The sequence below is a fragment of the Eubalaena glacialis genome, chromosome 16 (genome assembly GCF_028564815.1).
Source record: "Eubalaena glacialis isolate mEubGla1 chromosome 16, mEubGla1.1.hap2.+ XY, whole genome shotgun sequence".
In the NCBI taxonomy this organism is placed as follows: Eukaryota; Metazoa; Chordata; class Mammalia; order Artiodactyla; family Balaenidae; genus Eubalaena; species Eubalaena glacialis.
The window spans coordinates 74,911,160-74,930,185 of NC_083731.1; the positions used below are offsets into that span (position 1 = coordinate 74,911,160).

At 36.3% G+C, this 19,026-nt stretch overlaps 1 protein-coding gene across 1 annotated transcript in view; it reads left to right on the plus strand.

Moving 5' to 3' along the window:
- Positions 1–17,245, plus strand: part of MRPS31 (mitochondrial ribosomal protein S31) — a 29,260-nt gene extending 12,015 nt beyond the window's left edge. The window contains exons 5-7 of the mRNA XM_061170889.1: positions 431–510; positions 5,072–5,215; positions 16,967–17,245. Coding sequence (XP_061026872.1) covers positions 431–510; positions 5,072–5,215; positions 16,967–17,196 — 454 coding nt within the window. The 3' untranslated portion in view covers positions 17,197–17,245. The remainder of the gene's footprint in view (positions 1–430; positions 511–5,071; positions 5,216–16,966) is intronic.
- Positions 17,246–19,026: the final 1,781 nt, after the last annotated feature.

A 19,026-nucleotide genomic window follows, 5' to 3' on the forward strand; every position in this document is an offset into this window, starting at 1 on the left:
TATAATTATAATTTATAATTAAGCATGCAGTGTTTTTTACCCTTAAACTAAGACAAATGTTGACTTTCACAACTTCTAACTTAGCATATTTTAATAGCTTTCCACAATGTCAGGTTTTCTAAAACCTTAATATGAAATGGATCAAATAAAAATTGTGGCAAATTAAGCTGATCTTTTCAATTAGGTATTTTGGTAGTTTAATTGTAGTAACTTCTTTGTTGTATTATGATGCAAAAACTCAGGTGAACTTGTTCCTGTTTTTAGTTATCAGTCCTAAAGACGTGGCAATTTAGTTAAAATGGCTGGTGTGGGGCAGCGGAATTATTTTTAATTTTTACATTGAATATTTCATATAAAATTTTCTTCTCATAAACAGTTTTTCGTTGACTGTGTATAAAATATTCATTAAAATAAGTTTTTTCTTTTTCAGTTTTAGGAAAAATATATTCAAGGGGAAGAGGCTTAATATTTTTGAGCTTAAGGCAGTTACTGAAGAGGCACCTGAAACAGGTTTGTTAAGAAAATAACACTATTTCTCAGGTGTAGAAACATTCTATCTTTGAAAAATGTCCTTCATGTTTTGATTGCATAATAATCAGGTATTTTAATATTCCATCCTGTCATTGACCTGGATCTTGCTTATTAACGTAGTTGTTGACATTGTTAGTGTTGGTCAGATTTCTCCCTTGAAATGCTGCAGCCCATGAGGCAATGGGAGGTAAGTACCATCAGCCACATGAATCCAGATCTATAGATTGGCTGCTAATTTGGGTTAGAACGTTAATGATCACCTACTATTTGCAACACACCTTTGTACTATTACGTAAAGATAAATTGTGGTGTCTGCCCTTAGGCAGCTTACTACCTAGAAGAGGAGATAGCATTTATAGATGCTAATTTATTGAAGTGATTTAGAGATTATTTAGGAGATGGGAAGGAGAGCATTCAGGGAATATATTTAACAGACTTGTAGTGTTTTTTTCTTAACACACAGTTAGTGTTTGTTCTCTGTTCTTCCCCCTTTCTTCTTTCGGCAAGAAGTCAAATCCTTCAGAGTCACCATTTTAAGCCTAATTAAAAGAGAAATAAGTGTCCTCTTGCTTGACATTAAATTTGTTTTACTGATAACTTAAAATAAATGAAGAAACTACAAATGGTCTTAGCTTATAAGTGACTTTCATTTCTAAGGATTATCAGTTAACTTTTTGGACCTTGGTAGAAATAATTTTATTTTTGATATTTAAGTTTCTAGGCCATCTTCCAGTGGCTCATTTAATCTTTCAGTTACTTATAAAAACATCTGACTTTCCCACTATTCAATAAACTCCTTGATATTAGGGGCTGGGTCTCATTGATTTTTGTATACCCAATAGCCCCTAGCCAAGTGGCTTACAAATAATAGGAATCCGTTATCTTAAATCTTAAATCCTTTTTTAAACAAATTGAGCTATAAAATAAATATCCATGGAGGAAAGGCATTAATTCAATCACTGTTCATTTAAGCTGAAGATGAAGCTAAGAGAGCAACCTCCCCTTCTTGTATTGTGACAACTGCATTCTGTCCTCTATGATTGATGAAAAGGAAATGCAAAATGCGCAGGCGTGGAGAATGGGTCACCTCTCGCCTGTTGAAGTGGCAACTCTTTTTTTTTTTTTTGGGCCGCACCGCCCAGCTTGCGGGGATCTTAGTTCCCGGACCAGGGATTGAACCCTGGCCACTGCAGTGAATCTTAACCACTGGACCACCAGGGAACTCCTGAAGTGGCAACTCTTAAGCTTGCCCCAAAAAGGGAATTTTTTGTCAGGGCAGCTGCTATGGTCCACCTAATGAACAGCCAGAAGAGGCGCTTGGGTTCTTGAAGGAGCCAGCTTGCTTTTTTTTAAAAAATAAATAAATTTATTTATTTATTTATTTATTTTTGGCTGCTTTGGGTCTTTGTTGCTGCGCGTGGGCTTTCTCTAGTTGCAGCAAGCGGTGGCTACTCTTCATTGTGGTGCACAGGCTTCTCACTGCAGTGGCTTCTCTCATTGCGGAGCACGGGTTCTAGGCGTGCGTGCTTCAGTAGTTGTGGCATGTGGGCTCAGCAGTTGTGGCTCGCAGGCTCTAGAGTGCAGGCTCAGTAGCTGTGGCACATGGGCTTAGTTGCTCCACAGCATGTGGGATCTTCCCGGACTAGGGCTCGAACCCATGTCCCCTGCATTGGCAGGCAGATTCTCAACCACTGTGCTACCAGGGAAGCCCCCAGCTTGCTTTTTTTAAGCAGAAATCTTATTCCTAAAACTGAAATTAGCTGGCAAGGAGGGACTGAAGTTGTATGTATTTTATAAAACAATATAAAATGATTATGTTCTAATAAGGAAAATAATGTACAGGTTTATGTAAATTTACTCTATTGAAGGTACTGTTTTAATAAGTATACTTGCATGAATCTGAAGACTGTCCTTTGTTTCCAAATACAAGAATAGCAACAATGTGCAAACTTAAATTTAGTGTTTTTTCACTGCTGTTTCCCTACTGTGTAAAATAATGCCTGACATGTAGCTGGCATTCAGTAATTATTGACTGAATGAATGAGTTCTTCCATCTCATGAGTCCCACATTTTGCGCCCCCCTAAATTCTTACCGCTGCTGCAAAGGGTATTGTCTTAGATCTGACTGCTTATCCTGGAGTAAACTAGAGCGGAGAGGCAGTTTAGCTTAACGGAAAGAGTTTTGGTATTGTGTAGATCTTGATTATTCAAATTCAGATTCTGACATATTAACCTGTCTGAGTCTCCCTTTTCCCACCTATACGTACATCTCAAGTATTAAATGAGGTAATATAATTAGTGTCAGGTACAGTGCCTGGAAAGAGTTGCAGCTCTTAATAAAAATGATGATGGTAATGATGCTTATGGAAAAGACATAAGTTGATCAGTGCCCACTGAATAAACTTAAAAGTTATAACCATGATAATTAAGTTATTTTCTGTTATGATTACTCTAAATGTGGCTAATTAGCCTAACTGCTGGGATTTTTTCTCTGTATCAGATGTTCAAGACCAACATACTTCATAACCAGCAGTCAGTGTGTGGTCAGGCATGGTCATACATGAACTTCCATGTATAGGTCTTTGTATGGACATGTTTTCTTTTGGGTAAATACCTAGGAGTAAAATGGTTGTATGATAACTATATTCTTTCTTTCCTTCTCTCTCTCTCTCCCCCTCCCTCCCTCCCTCCCTCCCTCCCTCCCTCCCTCCCTCCCTTCCTTCCTCCCTCCCTCCCTCCCTTCCTTCCTTCCTTCCTTCCTCCCTCCCTCTCTCTCTCATCTTCGTTGCTGCGCGCAGGCTTTCTCTAGTTGTAGCGAGCAGAGGCTACTCTTCCTTGTGGTGCATGGGCTTCTCACTGCAGTGGCTTCTCTTGTTGTGGAGCACAGGCTCTAGGCGTGCGGGCTTCAGTAGTTGTGGCATGCGGGCTCAGTAGTTGTGGCTCGTGGACTCTAGAGCACAGGCTCAGTAGTTGTGGTGCATGGGCTTAGTTGCTCCGAGGCATGTGGGATCTTCCTGGACCAGGGCTCGAACCTGTATCCCCTTCATTGGCAGGTGGATTCTTAACCACTGTGCCACCAGGGAAGTCCCAATAAGTATATTCTTAACTTCTTAAGAAACTGCCAAACTCTTTTATTCAATACAGAGCAGCTGTACCATTACATTTCCACCAGCAGTGTTTGGTGGGAATGTGACTCATTCTTTAAAGATGTCTTAAATTTCCAAAACAAATAAATAATTGAAACATGTGATATGATGGTGGTAAAAAGCTAACACTATATTACCTTACTCATAGAGTTGGTTGTGAGGATTAAATGAACTAATGTATAAAAAGCATTTAGCACAGAATAAGTGCCCAGTATGCATTAATAGTATTATCATTGTCATTGTTATTGTAATTATGTTAATTTAACTTATTTGGTCTTTATTAGTAGTACATTAGTGACTTATCTTAACAGACTAAAAATAAAGATAAACAGGCTGGACTTTAAAGATCTAAATCACATGTTGTATAAAAAGTGTTCAGTCATAAAAAGATCCTTGAACAAAATAGACATTTCTTTTTTCCTTTCCAGTAGAGGGGGCAGTGAGACTAGCGGTTGATTACCTAGCATTGTAGTAAGAACAAAAATGAAGGCTTGCAATTATTGTGGTTGTAGTCTTTATATATTATTTTTGTTTCAATTTTGGCTATCAAAGAGTGACCTTTCATTATATACTGGGTTTTGTTTTGTTTTTTTGTTTTTTGTAGTTTTTTTGGGGTGTGTTGGGTCTTCGTTGCTGTGCGCGGGCTATCTCTAGTTGCAGCGAGCAGGGGCTACTCTTTGTTGTGGTGCACAGGCTTCTCGTTGCGGGGGCCTCTCATTGCGAAGCACAGGCTCTAGGCGCATGGGCTTCAGTAGTTGCAGCGCGTGGGCTCAGTAGTTGTGGCTCATAGGCTCTAGAGCGCAGGCTCAGTAGTTGTGGTGCACGGGCTTAGTTGCTCCGAGGCATGTGGAATCTTCCCAGACCAGGGATTGAACCTGTGTCCCTCTTCATTGGCAGGTGGATTCTTAACCACTGCACCACCAGGGAAGTCCCTATATACTGTTTAATTATGAGCTTCAAGATCTGAAAATATATTACCAATTCAGAGCTGATAACATTTTTTTTTAATATAAATTTATTTTATTTATTTATTTTTGGCTGTGTTGGGTCTCCATTGCTGCGCCCGGGCTTTCTCTAGTTTTGGCGAGAGGGGGCTACTCTTCGTTGTGGTGCACGGGCTTCTCGTTGTGGTGGCTTCTCTTGGTGTGGAGCATAGGCTCTAGGCATGTGGGCTTCAGTAGTTGTGGCGTGCAGGCTCAGTAGTTGTGACACATGGGCTTAGTTGCTCCGTGGCATGTGGGATCTTCCCGGACCAGGGATCAAACCCGTGTCCCCTGCACTGGCAGGCGGATTCTTAACTACTGTGCCACCAGAGAAGCCCTGATGATAACATTTTTTAAAAAAAAAGATATTTACATGGAATTGTGCATAATTTGGATGTTTTTATTCTACAGAGGCAGCACCTTCTCTTTGGGATATAGAATTTGCTAAGAAGTTAGCGGCAGTCAATGAACAACCTTTTCAGAATGGTTTTGAAGAGATGATCCAGTTGACAAAAGAGGGGAAATTGTGGGAGTTCCCAATTAACAATGAAGCAGGTAAGTCTTAATGCCATAGGTTTATAAAACTCAATGATTGAGATTAAATCTGGCAGATGTTCAGTTGTAGGTTTTGGATATTTACCTGAATTTCAAAACTTCGTGTAAACATCTTTGTGATGTCCTAAAAGAAATCTGACAGTGTTTTTTAAAAAGAATGCTACGATTTCACTGAATTCTAGTTGTTGGATAAGGAAAATAAAGAAGTAAAATTATATGGCAGAAATGCATCATGAATTTCTGTGACATAGAAGTGTTGAGAACTGCAAATAATGACAGTTTTCTACTTGCTAAAAGCAGGAGATTACCTGGTAAATCTTCTAATAAATTAAATACTGGGTCATCCTTCAGTTTTGGGGAACATTACAACCTTCAAGTTTTATGCTGGTATCTTTTATTTAAAACTGTTGCATTAATGAGGCACAAGTTTCTTGTATTCAAAGCCACTCAAAACAAATATGTTAGGAGGCTTTGAAATTCTTTGGCTGCATACCTAGATGCTTTGAGCCAGTAATAAAACATTGGCTACTTTCCTGGAGATTTTTCTAGAGGTGTTACATCTTCCTCAATCAAAAGGAAAACAGTATTGCTATGCTGTTTATTTTTTATGGCGCCCATGATGTCATCAGCTAAACATTTCACTGAATTTTTATTGATGTATTTTCAGTTAGAAGGGATTCATTTACTTTTATGGTAAGATTAAATAGAAATTGCAAACACCTCAGGAAGTCTTAGGAAAATGTAGTCTGTATTTTAACCTTGTAGTATTATGCTGCACTGTAATATTTTCATTTTTGATAACCTTTCATTTGTTTGGATTAATAAGTGGAGTGGTCGCTTAAATAGTCTTATATTTTCATAAAGTAATCTTTTGTATAGGAAAACTTTAGGGACTTACAAATCCTTTAGCAAATTCTTAACATTTTGTATATTTGTATGATATATTCAGTAATATAGAAATTTGCATTTCATCTATTAAATAATGTGTATTTTTTAAAGTATACTTTAAATATTTTTTAAAGTATTATGGCTTGTACATTCTAGAAGGTATCAGGATAAGGTAAAAAAAAAAAAACCCAAAAACCAAGGACTTTTATTTGTGTAAGCCTGAGTACAGATTCCAGCTATGTCAGTTAGTAGCCATTTGCCTTTGAGGAAATTATTTAACCTCCTGAGCCTTAGTTTTCTCGTCTGTAAAATGAAAGATACCTCACTGGAAGAATGTAAGAATTCAATAAGATATTGAGTTGCTTAGCACAGTTCTTGGCATATAATACATAGGAATAAATGTTAGTTCTTTTACCCTCCTGTATGATGACAGAATTTTAAAAGTAGCAAAAAAAACTAACAAAATACAATCTATGATATTAAGGGAAGACTTCGTTCCATATTTGATGAAAGTTGGGTGTTCCAGGTCCTCATGGTTCAAGGTATGGTTTTAAAACCCAGTATTGAGGTAGAATATGTGACTTGACTTAGGAGAGACAGTGAGTGTGGTGGTTAGAGATCAAGTTCCTGAGTGAGTCTTCATCTCTCCAAGCCTCACTTCCTCCATCTTATAAAATGATGGGAATGATAATAGGATTATTTTATGGGATTCTTCTGAGAAACAACTCATTATACAAGTAGAGCATTGTCACCATCATCATCCCTGTTTCTACAACAACGATATTGTGAGGGGATTAGCTATTAAAACTGTTTTCTCTTCTATACTATAACATCTTTAAATCTTAAAATATTCATGAAGATACTGTGTATTTTCTAGGAACCACCAAATAGGATAATAGAAAAGCATGAACTGGCAGTACATTGTCATCAGCAGAAAAACATTTAAGTTCATCAGAATCTTGAGTGTCCAAACTCCAAAGGAATTTATCTTAGATTTGACCTCGTTTCTGAGAAAGTGTAATTTCTGAAAAAGGAAAAAAACATGTTTTCTGGTCAGGTTGGGGAGATAAATGTGACAAGTGTCCATATACACTGTACATATTATTGATGTTTTGGGGTCGGAAAGGGAGGTATCTCATTTCCAGCTCCTGAAGGCAATTGTTATCTGAACGAAAAACAGGAAGGGAACTGTGGAAACTTTCTCACTTTGATCACTCCCCTCAGTACACACTTAGGATCTTCTGAATACTTTAAAGAGGACCGGCCTTAGAACCTGGAGCCTCAGCCGTTCAGTAACATTCTTTTATATTTCTTATACTTAAATTTTAAGAGTAGTAAAACGCCATGCTCTCTCTGCTAATAATTAGCGTCATGAAGATTTACTTTGATGTTTTTGGGAAAAGATGTTTTGTTGTGTATTTAGGGGCTCACCATGTCAGTTTGGGAACATAATACCAAAAATGATAAAATGCATGTCTTGTGTTTACAGTTTACTTCCCAGTGTTGTGTTTTTCTGTTATATAAGAAATTGCAGTTGTTTGTTTTGCCACTTAAAATGTAAAAATTGTTTTTCCAATTTGAAGTAGCTTTTTGTCAGTTTTTAAAACCTGGTTTGTCCCTTCTGATGTGCTTTGGGAGCCTAGAGATTTATAAGAGCTGTTAGATGGGATTATTCCCAGTTAGATTTTGTAGTATTTGTTATATACTGGATTGATAATAAGATGACTTCTGTTTTAGCTTTGGCTTTATCTAAATTTAATCTCATTTTTACCACTACCCAGTTAACAGAGTCTTGCCCTTGAATATCCATTAGCCATGTACATGCCACCAAATTACAGGTGTTTTTGAGATGCCCTCCAAGAGTAATTCTCAGTTTAGAGGCTTCAGTGGGCAAAAAAGCTCAGTCATGGATGTCAGTCACACTTTTGCTTTTATTCTTCAGTTGGTTTAAACTTGTTCACTTGTAATGTGCCATCCTTTGCTAGGGTATCTGGAATGTGTGCTGTAACATGAGCTAGCAAGAATAGTGAGAAGAGTTCAGAATTACATAGCGCTCTAAAGAGGGCTCTGTTGTTAGGTGGGAGGGTACAGTGTGGAGGAGATTAGAGCACATACATATAAAGATGATTAAGTACGGTTGTCTGAAACAATCTGTTGGCTGTTTGAGATGGTGGCCTATGAACAAGAGCCTCAGAATACTAACAGGAAAAGAAATAATAGTTTTGACAAAATAGAAGTGGAAACATGTCAAAGTGAAAGTGACTGAATTTGCTTCAGTGCTGTAATACACTCTTGTCAAAAATAGTCATTGCTATTAGCTGGATTTTACCGTTTATTTGCTGTACCCTATTTTTAGCTGTATTCAGTAATATTTAATTGCATTCAGTAATATTTAAAGGAGAATTAGACACAGATTTAACCTGAGTTGATTGTACACCATTTGGGATTTCCTTGTTGTATTTAATTTCCCACACTCTCTTATTTTCTCCTTACCATATTATGTTTCTTTTGTTTATTAGAAAATATTTTAAATTACAGAAATAAATATGTTAAAGTTTACTTGCAAAAAAGTTAAATAATATGGAAGAATAGAGAATATACCTTTACCTCTCAGTTCTCTTCCCTTTTTCTGAAACAACCATTGTCAATAGTTTGATATGTGCCCTCACAGTCTACTTTAAATGGTAGTTTCACATTTATCTGTTGTTTTGGTCTATATGGGACCATAAAATGGAACTATTTTACATATTCTATAGTATGCCATTGTATGAATGCACTGTAATGTATTTTACCATTTTCCTGTTGATGGATGGAGCTGTAGTGAATCTTTTTATACATATCCTTCTGTATATGTCTGAGTACTTCAATTCCTAGAAGGGTCAAACAATAGGCATGTTTTATATTGCAATAAATATTGGCACATTCTCTTCTAAAAAGATAGCCAGCTGATCTTCCAACTGGTAGGATGGGGGGCGGGGGGCGGCGTAGAATGTCTCACCATTCAGCACACAGACTTTCACTTAATTCCCCTTCTTATCAATTTAGTGACTCATTCCTCTTTCTGTTTTAGTTTCTCCAACAAGTAAACTGCCCATCTTCTTTGGGAAATGGATGGTGTAGTCATCTAGAGATATAGGTAGAAGATGGGAGATCTAAGTATTCCCTAAACCAATTTTAATTAATCCTCTGTTTTTTTGTCCCTCATCCCCATTCCTAATTTCAGTGGTATATGCTGCCACTAATTCCCGAAGCCTTTGAAGTCTGCTTCTTAATTTGGTTTTAGCATCTTCGACTCAGCTGAGTCAGTTACTACTTATCTGTCCACTGTCCTTCTTCTAACATTTTGCTGATACCTCCTGTCTGTTATTGTTTCTTCTTCTGTTCTCTTTGTCTTTTTATTCCTTTTATTGCCATGTAGTAGATATTACAGGGGAGCAGAGATTTTTAAAGCACGGGTTCAATCTGCTACATTTTAACTAGAAGTCCTTGTTGCTTATCTTTTAACTGTTCAGAATGTCTTCAACCAACAGTGATTTTAATTTGGACATAGTCAGATCTGTTAGCCTTTTCCTGTTTAATCTATCTGGAACTTATTTTTGTATATAGTATCCCCTCTTTATCTCTTTCTCGTTTTTTCCTTTGTTTTATACTTGCCAGTACCACTTGGCTTTCATTCACTCATTGACTTATTCAGGAAGGATCTGTTCATTACGCCCTGCTGGAACATTCTGAGTTAAAAAGATGGTTGATCTCTCATCTAGGGGAAGAGTAATAAGAAATAAGATCACCTATGCCCTTAGATACTTTTCCACCAATATAGCATAGTCATAATTGCTATACCCATTAACTCATTATAACTTTATGTCAGAGATAGTCAATCTGTTAATGATTTAATAAATTGATTATTGAGCTTGTGTTAACACAGCTATTTTTAAAAATGATTTCTCTTGCAAAATTTTCTGTCTTAAGTCTTATATTTTAAGTACATCTAAGGATACTAATAACTAACAACAACAAAATCTCAATCCAGAAGTCACCCTTGGATTTTTGAGAGCACTTATCACCTTGATTTATTAAGTTTCCAGTGCTACAGACCTTATTTTTTAGCCCTGACATACTCTTTCAAATATATTGAACATGTAAACCTGCCTTGTCTTTCACATTAGCCATACTGGGTTTGTTTTTTTTTTTTTAAAGAATAATTGTCACAGGAAACTGTTAGCAGTGTTTGACGATATGGAAAAGACCTTCAGCAAAGCGAGGCTTTTATTTTTCATTTTTTACCTCTCTGGATTGCATTTCTCCCATTCCTATCCCCAGGTGCCTATGCCTTAAAAACAAAAGGAAAAAAAGTGAAGGAGTAACAACATGCTTGCTTGGTGGTATAAACTATTGAGAACCATAGAGAATTCTGAATGGGATTCAGAGAACGATTTTTTTAAACAATAATTTGTCTTATTTTTAAAAAATACTTATGCATTTAGGGAAAGGACTAGAAGGATATACACCTTAGAAGTGATTAGTCTTGGAAGTGAGTAGCCTGGGAAAATGTGAGTAGAAACTTTGGGGGGTTATAGGATAGAGAAAACTTCCATTTTAAAAATTCCTGCACAGCTTTTTCCCTGTATTTCATTGAATATGACTACTTTTGTCTTTCACCGTTTTAAATATCTCTGAAATCGTGATGCACCTGGTTATGCTAGTCAGGCATCAGTGAAGGAGCAGTTGTCATTGCCTGTTGTGGATATGCATCCAGATTTGCATTAGGGGCGTCAGAGAGGCCATAGTGGAACACTCTTAAGAAACGCTGCATTGCAAATGTTCTTAACAGAAGTAGCAAAGCACGGCCGCTGACAACTCCGAGTTGAAAAGCCAGTTCAGAAGAGTTGGATTCTGAATGTGAAGAAGTTTTAGGAATACCTCAGCCGATCATGTCAATCAGTTTTTGCTACATAACAAACCACCCCAAACTTAGTAAAACAACAGCCAAGTTGTAACTGCTCATGAGCTTATGGGTTTTCTGGTTGGTTTTGGCAGGTTGGCTGGGGGTGGGTTGTTCTAGAGTAGCTTCTCTCAAATGTCTAGTTGGTGCTGGCTGGTTGGTTGTCAGAGAAGGCGATAAGAGGGTTATATGTCACTCACCATCTCACAGGCTAGCCTGGGCTGTTCACCTGGCTATAGAAGAGTTCCTAACACAAGGAAGAGCAAGGATTGATATGCAAGCGCTTTTCAGGCCTTTGTTTGCATTGTGTTTGGTAATGTCCCATTGACCAAAGCAGGTCACCTGGCCAACCTCAAATTTAAGGGTTGGAGAAACAGGCTGTATCTACCTCTTTATGGGAAGAATGGCAAAGGCACATTGCAAAGGGGCATGTGTACAAGCATAGGAGTAGTATGTGGCCATTTGGCAGTCTAACACCTTAATTTATTTCTTGTGTGTTTCAGTTTTTATAAAAGTGATGAACAGATCTTTAAATGTCCAAATAAAATTTAAAAAATCTCTTTCAATAAGTGTAAGATAATTGTAAGTGATTAGAGAGCATTTTTAAACTTCTTATTTTGAGGTAATTGTGGGTTCACATGCAGCTGTATTAAATGATAAATATCTCACATACCCTTTACCCATCTTCCCTCAGTAGTTACCGCCCATGTACCCACAGCACAGTATCCCAGGCAGGCGGCCGGCAGCCGTATCTTTCAGCCGTGTTCAGATGCCACCAGTTCTACATGTACTCCTTTGTGTGAGTGTGTTTGTGTGCTTAGTTCTGTGCAGTTTTATCACGTATGTAGACTCATGTAACCACGACCACAGTCAGGACACAGAACAGTCCTGTCGCCTCAAGGATCTCTCTTACACTCTTTCATAGCGACATCCACTCACCTCCCACTGCCGTCCTTTCTTAGTCCCTGATCCTTGGCAATCTTACTAAATCCAGTTTCCATTTCTATAATTTTGTCATTCCAAGAAAGACGTACAAATGGAATCACACAGTATGTAACCTTTGGGGATTGGCTTTTTTTTCCCACTCAGCATGATTAATTCTCTGGAGATGTATCCAAGTTGTTATGTGTGTCAATAGGGGTTTTTTGCTGCTGTTGTTTTTATTGCTGAGTAATATTTCATGGTTTGAATGTATACCTTATAGTTTGTTTAACCATTCCCCTGATAAAAGACATCTGGGCTGTTACCAGTTTTTGGCTATAACAATAAAGGTGCTGTAAATATTCATGTACAGGTTTCTGTATGAATACCAATTTCCATTCCCCTGGGATAAATACTCAGGAGTGCAGTTGCTGGGTAGTATGGTAGTTACATGTTAAGTTTTTAAAGAAACTTCCAAGTTGTTTTGCAGAATGGCTATGCCATTTTATATTTCCACCAGCATTATATGAATGATCTAGTTTCTCCTTCTCACCAGCATTTGATGTTATTATTTTTTTCTTTTAGATGTGTTCACATTCTGATTGGTGTTTATTAATATTTCATTGTGTTTTTCATCTGCATTTCCCTAATGGCTAATGAGGTTGAACATCTTTTTCATGTGTGTGTTTGCTATCTGTATCCCTTCTTGAAATGTGAAATGTCTCTTGTTTTTTGCCCATTTTCTAGTTGGATTATCTTTTTTTCTGTTGAGTTTTGAGTTTTTAAATATATTCCATATACTTCGTTGAATATATGGTTTGCAAATATTTTCTCCCAGTCTATAACTTGTCTTTGTATCCTTTTAACAGATTCTTTCACAGACCAAAAGTCTTCAATTTTGATGGCGTCCAATTTTTCCTTTTATGGATTGTGCTGTTGGTGTCAAGTTCTTTGCCAGCCCTAGAACCAGAAGAATTTCCTCTGGTTTTTTTTCTGTTAGATATATAGTTTAGACCGTGATCCATTCTTTGTTAATTTGTATGAGGTTGAGGTTCTTTTTCAATTCTTCTGGCACCATTTGTTGAAAAGGCTGTCCTTTCTCCATTGAATTGTCTATGCATCTTTGTAAAAAGTTGGGCATATTCATATGGATCTGTGTTAGTCTGCTAAGGCTTCTATAACAAAATATCACAGACTGGGTGCCTTACACAACAGAATTTACTTTCTCAAAGTCTGCAGGCTGGAAGTCCAGGATCCACGTGTTGGCAGTCCATAACAGGGTCTATTTCTGGGTCCTCGATTTTTGTTCCATCGACCTTTGTGTCTTACCGCCTGCCAATACCATACTCTTTTTTTTTTCTTTTTAATTTTTATTGGCATATAGTTGATTTACAATGTTGTGTTAGTTTCAGGTGTACAGCAAAGTGAGTCAGTTATACATATACATATATCTACTATTTTTTAGATTTTTTTTTCCATATAGGTCATTACATAGTATTGAGTAGAGTTCCCTGTGAATACCATACTCTTTTGATTACAGGCATACCTTAGATATTGCAGGTGTGTTTCCAGACCATTGCAATAAAGCAAAGATTGTAATAAAGCAAGTCACATGCATCTTTTGGTTTCCCAGTGCATATAAAAATTATGTTTACACTACACTGTATTCTGTTAAGTGTGCAATAACATTATGTCTAAAAGAAGTACATACCTTAATTAAAAAATACTTTATTGCTAAAAAATGCTAACCATCATCCGAGCCTTCAGCAAAGATCACCAATCACAGATCAGCATAACAAATATAATAATAATGAAAAAAGTTTGAAACATTGTGAGAAGTACCAAAATGTGACATAGAGACACGGAAGTAAGCAAATGCCATTGGAAAAAATGGTGTAGATATACTTGCTTGACAAAGGGTTGCCACAAACCTTTAATTTATTAAAAAAAAAAAAGAAAAAGAAAAAAAGAAGAAAAAAGGCAATATCTGTGAAGCACTATAAAGCAGAGTACAATGAAACGAGGCATGCCTGTACTGTAGCTGTATAGTCAGCCCTAGCATTATTCCTCCCACTTTATTCTTCTCTTTCAAGATTGTTTTAACTCTTCTAGGACTTAAGCCTTTCCATATAAATTTTAGAATAAGCTTGTCTGTGGCAAAACTTTGCTGGAATTTTGGTAGAAAGTGCATTAAACCTGTAGATCAGTTTGGAGAGAAATGACATCTTTACTATGTTGAGTCTTCCAATTTAAATAGTGATTTTTATTTTTATGATCTTGTATCCTGCAACCTTACTGAACTCACTAATTAGTTCTAGGAGTTTTTTTGTAGATTCCTTGGAATTTTCTATGTAGACAATCATGTCGTCTACAAATAGTTTTACGTCTTCCTTTCCCATCTCCGTGACTTTTCTTCCTGCCTCCCTTATCAGTGGCTGGAACTTTCAGTACTATGTTGAGTAAGAGTAGTGAGCGCTGATCTCCTTGCCTTGTTCAGGAACTTAGGGGAGAAGCCTTCAGTCTTTCACTATGATATTAGCCGTAGGTTTACCATGTTGATGTAGTTCTTCTCTTTTCCTAATTTGCAGAGAGTATTTATCAAAGTGAGTGTTGGGTCATACGATTTTTCTTCTTTAACCTGTTGATATGGTAGATTACCTTGATTTTCAGATGTTGAACCAGCCTTGCAGTAAAATCCTACTTGAGTAAATCCCACTTGATCTTGGTGTATAAATCTTTTTATACGTTGTTGGATTTGTCTGCTAATTTTGTTTAAAGGTTTTTCCTGTAAGTTTATTAGAGATATGGTTTTGTAGTTCTCTCTCTCTCTCGCTCCTGTTTTTGGTTGTTGTTTTGTCTTTGTTTTTTTAACAAGGTAATGCTGGTCTCATAAAATGTGTTAGGAAGTATCCTGTCTTCTAGTTTCTGGAAGAGATTGTGTAAAATTGGTGTTAGTTTTTCTTTAAATGTTTGAGAGCTTTTAAATTACGTATTTCTTTTCTTTAATAGTTATAAGATTATTCAGGTTATCTTTTATTTTGGTTGAGTTTTGGTAGTTCAATGGATTTTTTTTAAATTGTCCATTTCTTTCAAGTTGTTGAATTTGTGAGTGTACGGTTGTTTGGAGTATTCCTTTATTATCCCTTTAATGATTTCAGGATTTATAATGATAACCCCCTTTTCATTGCTAATATTGTTGGTGTGTGCCTTCTCTTTTTTCTTTATCAGACTTGCTAGAAGTGTATCAATTTTTGTTTTTTTGTTTTGTGTGTGTGTGTGCGTGTGAAGAACCAGGTACTGGTTTCATTGATTTTTCTCTATTTTCTTGTTTTCAATTTTATTGATTTCTGATGTTATCTTTATTATTTCCTTCCTTTTGTTTGCTTTGGGGTTATTTTGCTCTTCTTTTACTGGGTTCTTAAAGTGGGAGCTTAGATTATTGATTTGAGACTTCTCCTCTTATGTGTGCATTCAGTGCTATATATTTCCCTCTCAGCACTGTTTTAGCTGTGTCCCACAAATTTTGATTTGTTGTATTTTCATTCAATTCTATGTGTTTTTTAAAATTTCTTTTCAGGGACTTCCCTCGTCGCACAGTGGTTAAGACTCCACACTCCCAGTGCAGGGGGCCCAGGTTCAATCCCTGGTCAGGGAACTAGATCCCACTTGCATGCCACAACTAAGGAGCCCGCCTGCCACAACTAAAGACCCGCACATCCAAATAAATAAATAAATATTATTTCTTTTGAGATTTCCTTTATGACCACGAATTACTTACATTAATTTCCAACTGTTTGAAGATTTTCCTATTGTCTTCCTGTTACCGATTTCTGTTTTGATTCCTTTATGATCAGAGAACATACTGTATATTATTTCAGTTATTTTAAATATGTTGACATTTGTTTTGTGACCCAGGTTAAACTAGGTGAATGTTCCATGAATACTTGAAAAGAATTTGTATTCCGCAGTAGTCTGGTAGAGTGTTCCATAGATGTCAGTGTGATCCTGTTGGTTGATGTTGTTCAATTCTTCTATGTCTTTGCTAATTTTCTACCTGGTAGTTCTCGCAATTGTTGACGGTGGGGTATTAAAACCTCCAACTGTAATTGTGGATTTTTAAATTTCTACTTTATTTCTATCAACTTTTCTTTCATGTATTTAGAAACTCTTTTGTTTGGTGCATACATAATTAAGATTGCTTTGTCTTCTTGGTGGGTTGATCCTTTTATTATGTAACGTTCCTCTTTCTCTCTAGTAATTTTCTTTGCTCTGAAGTCTACTTTGTCTGATATTCCTATAGCCACTCATGCATTCTTTTTTTAAAAATTAATGTTAGCAAGATATGTCCGCCTCCATCCTTTTACTTTCAACCTACCTATGTTATAGGTAAATATTTGAAGTGATTTTCTTGTATATAGCATATAGTTGGATCGTGTTTTTCTTTTGATGGTATATTTAGACATTTACATTTAAAGTAATTATTGATTTGTTAGGATTTAAGTCTCATTTTGTTATTTGTTTTATGTTCATTTTCTCTGTTTCTCACTCCTCTGTCTTTTCTTGGCTTCCTGTGAGCTGCTTGAATATATCTTAGGATTCCATCTTATTTTGCTTTATGTATTTTTTTAGTGTAGTTTGTATAGTTTTCTTAGTGGTTTCTTTAGATATTAAAATATCCATTAGTAGTAATTGCTGCTATGTTTTGAATATTTGTAGTATGCTAAGCATTGTAAAGGAGCTTTATAAGATTTATGTCTATTTAACTTTATAAAACCCCATGAAGAAGGTGCTGTCTTAATACTCATTTTATGCCTGAGGAAACTGTTGCTCAGTGAAGTTAATTTGCCCAATCAATCACATGGTTGTTCAATTGGTGAGCAAACCTCTGTTTTACTCCAATGTTCATGCCTTTACTGTAATGCTATACTACCTCATTACTGTTAATTTTATAGTGTAGGTTTTACATTCAAAATTGTAACGTATTTTGTCTCATTTCCTAGGTTTTGATGATGATGGTTCAGAATTTCATGAACATGTATTTCTGGATAAATACCTGGAGGATTTTCCAAAACAAGGACCAATTCGCCACTTCATGGAGTTGGTGACCTGTGGCCTTTCCAAAAACCCATATCTGAGTGTTAAACAGAAGGTTGAACATATAGAGTGGTTTAGGAATTATTTTAATGAAAAACGGGACATTCTAAAAGAAAGTGGCATACAGTTCAATTGAAGATCATGGAAATTTTTACTTCAAGCTGTTGGAGATTCGTATTATAATTAAATAATTTTACTAGAAGTTTTCCTGTATTGTGTTCATTGTTGCATCTGATTTGAATGGTATAAATGTTAAATTGTCTAAAAGTATATACAGTGGTAACTGAAAAATATTCCTGCATGGAAAAAAGTTACCAGCTTTTATGGATTCAACTAGTAATTCTAAACAAAAAGAGTATCTTAGAATTACTAATAAGTTTAAGACAACTTCCTGTAACCTTTTTCTTTTCATTCAGTGACCATACTTCTTTGAAATATAAGTTGCCATACATGTGATGTCATCAGAGGACTATAACAGTTGAGGGGATTTACAGACAAATTTATATGCATAGACTATATTTACATATACATGTAGTTTCTGTATTTGCATATATACATATTTATATTTTCACACTAAATTAACTACCCTTACCTAAGTTAAGTCTGGGTCACTACAGTGAAGTAACCTTATAGAAATAAAGGGCTTATACTAATCACTTATAGAATTTTAGGTCATCATGCCAAAATCAGACTTTCCCTGGTGGTCCAGTGGTTAAGAATCCTCCTTCCAATGCAGGGGATGCAGGTTTGATCCCTAGTCGGGGAACTAAGATCGCACACGCCACGGGGCAACTAAGCCCTTGTGCGGCAACTACTGAGCCCGCATGCTCTAGAGCCCACGCTCCACAACTACTGAGCCCGCGCACTCTGGAGCCCGTGCACCACAACTAGAGAGAAGCCTGCACGCTGTAACGAAGGTACCCGCGTGCCGCAACTAAGACCCGATGTGGCCAAATAAATGTTTTAAAAAAAGACTTACTATAAAGCTGTGATAATTAGCAGGATATTACACACAGAGATAGTTAAATAGACTGATGGAACAGAATAGAGAACACAGAAATAGGCCCATTAGTAAATGGAAACTTGATACATGACAAAGTTGGCATTGCAGATCAGTGGGAAGAGTGGATATTTAATGAATGGTGTTAGGACAATTGGTTATACACATGAAGGAAAAAAAGTGGATTCTCTACTCATTAAAAAAAAATCCAATTCAATTGAATTTGATACTTAAATGAGATAAAACTATAAACATTTAAAACTAAAATACAAAATATCTTTATGGCTCTAATGTAGGCAAGGATTTAAAATATCAAAGCACAATCTCTAAGAAAAAGATTAATAAATTTGGCTATGTTAAAATTTAGAAATTTTAATCAAAAAAGACACCACCAAGAGTGAAAAGACAAGTGTCCAACATGAAGATAAATGCTTCAATACAATCACCAAATGAGTAGTATGTAGAGTATACAAAGAACTCCTAAAAATCAAGTAGATGAAAACAACACAAAAGAATATGGTCAAAATATATAAACAGGCATTTCATAGAAGAAATAATATAAGTGGCTAATATATGAAAGAATGTGAGGAAAATGCAAATGAAAACCATATTGAGAAAACACTAGTTCGAAAAGATACATGCACCCCAATGTTCATAGCAGCATTATTTACGATTGCCAAGGTATGGAAGCTACCCAAGTGTCCATCAACAGATGAGTGGATAAAGATGTGGTATATATATACACAGTGGAATACTACTCAGCCATAAAAAAGAATGAAATTTTGCCATTTGCAGCAACATGGATGGACTTAGAGGGTATTATGCAAAGTGAAATAAGTCAGAGAAAGACAAATGCTGTAGGATGTCAGTTATATGTGGAATCTAAAAAATACAACAAACTAGCGAATAAAACAAAAAAGCAGCAGACTCACAGATACAGAGAACAAACTAGTGGTTACCAGTGGG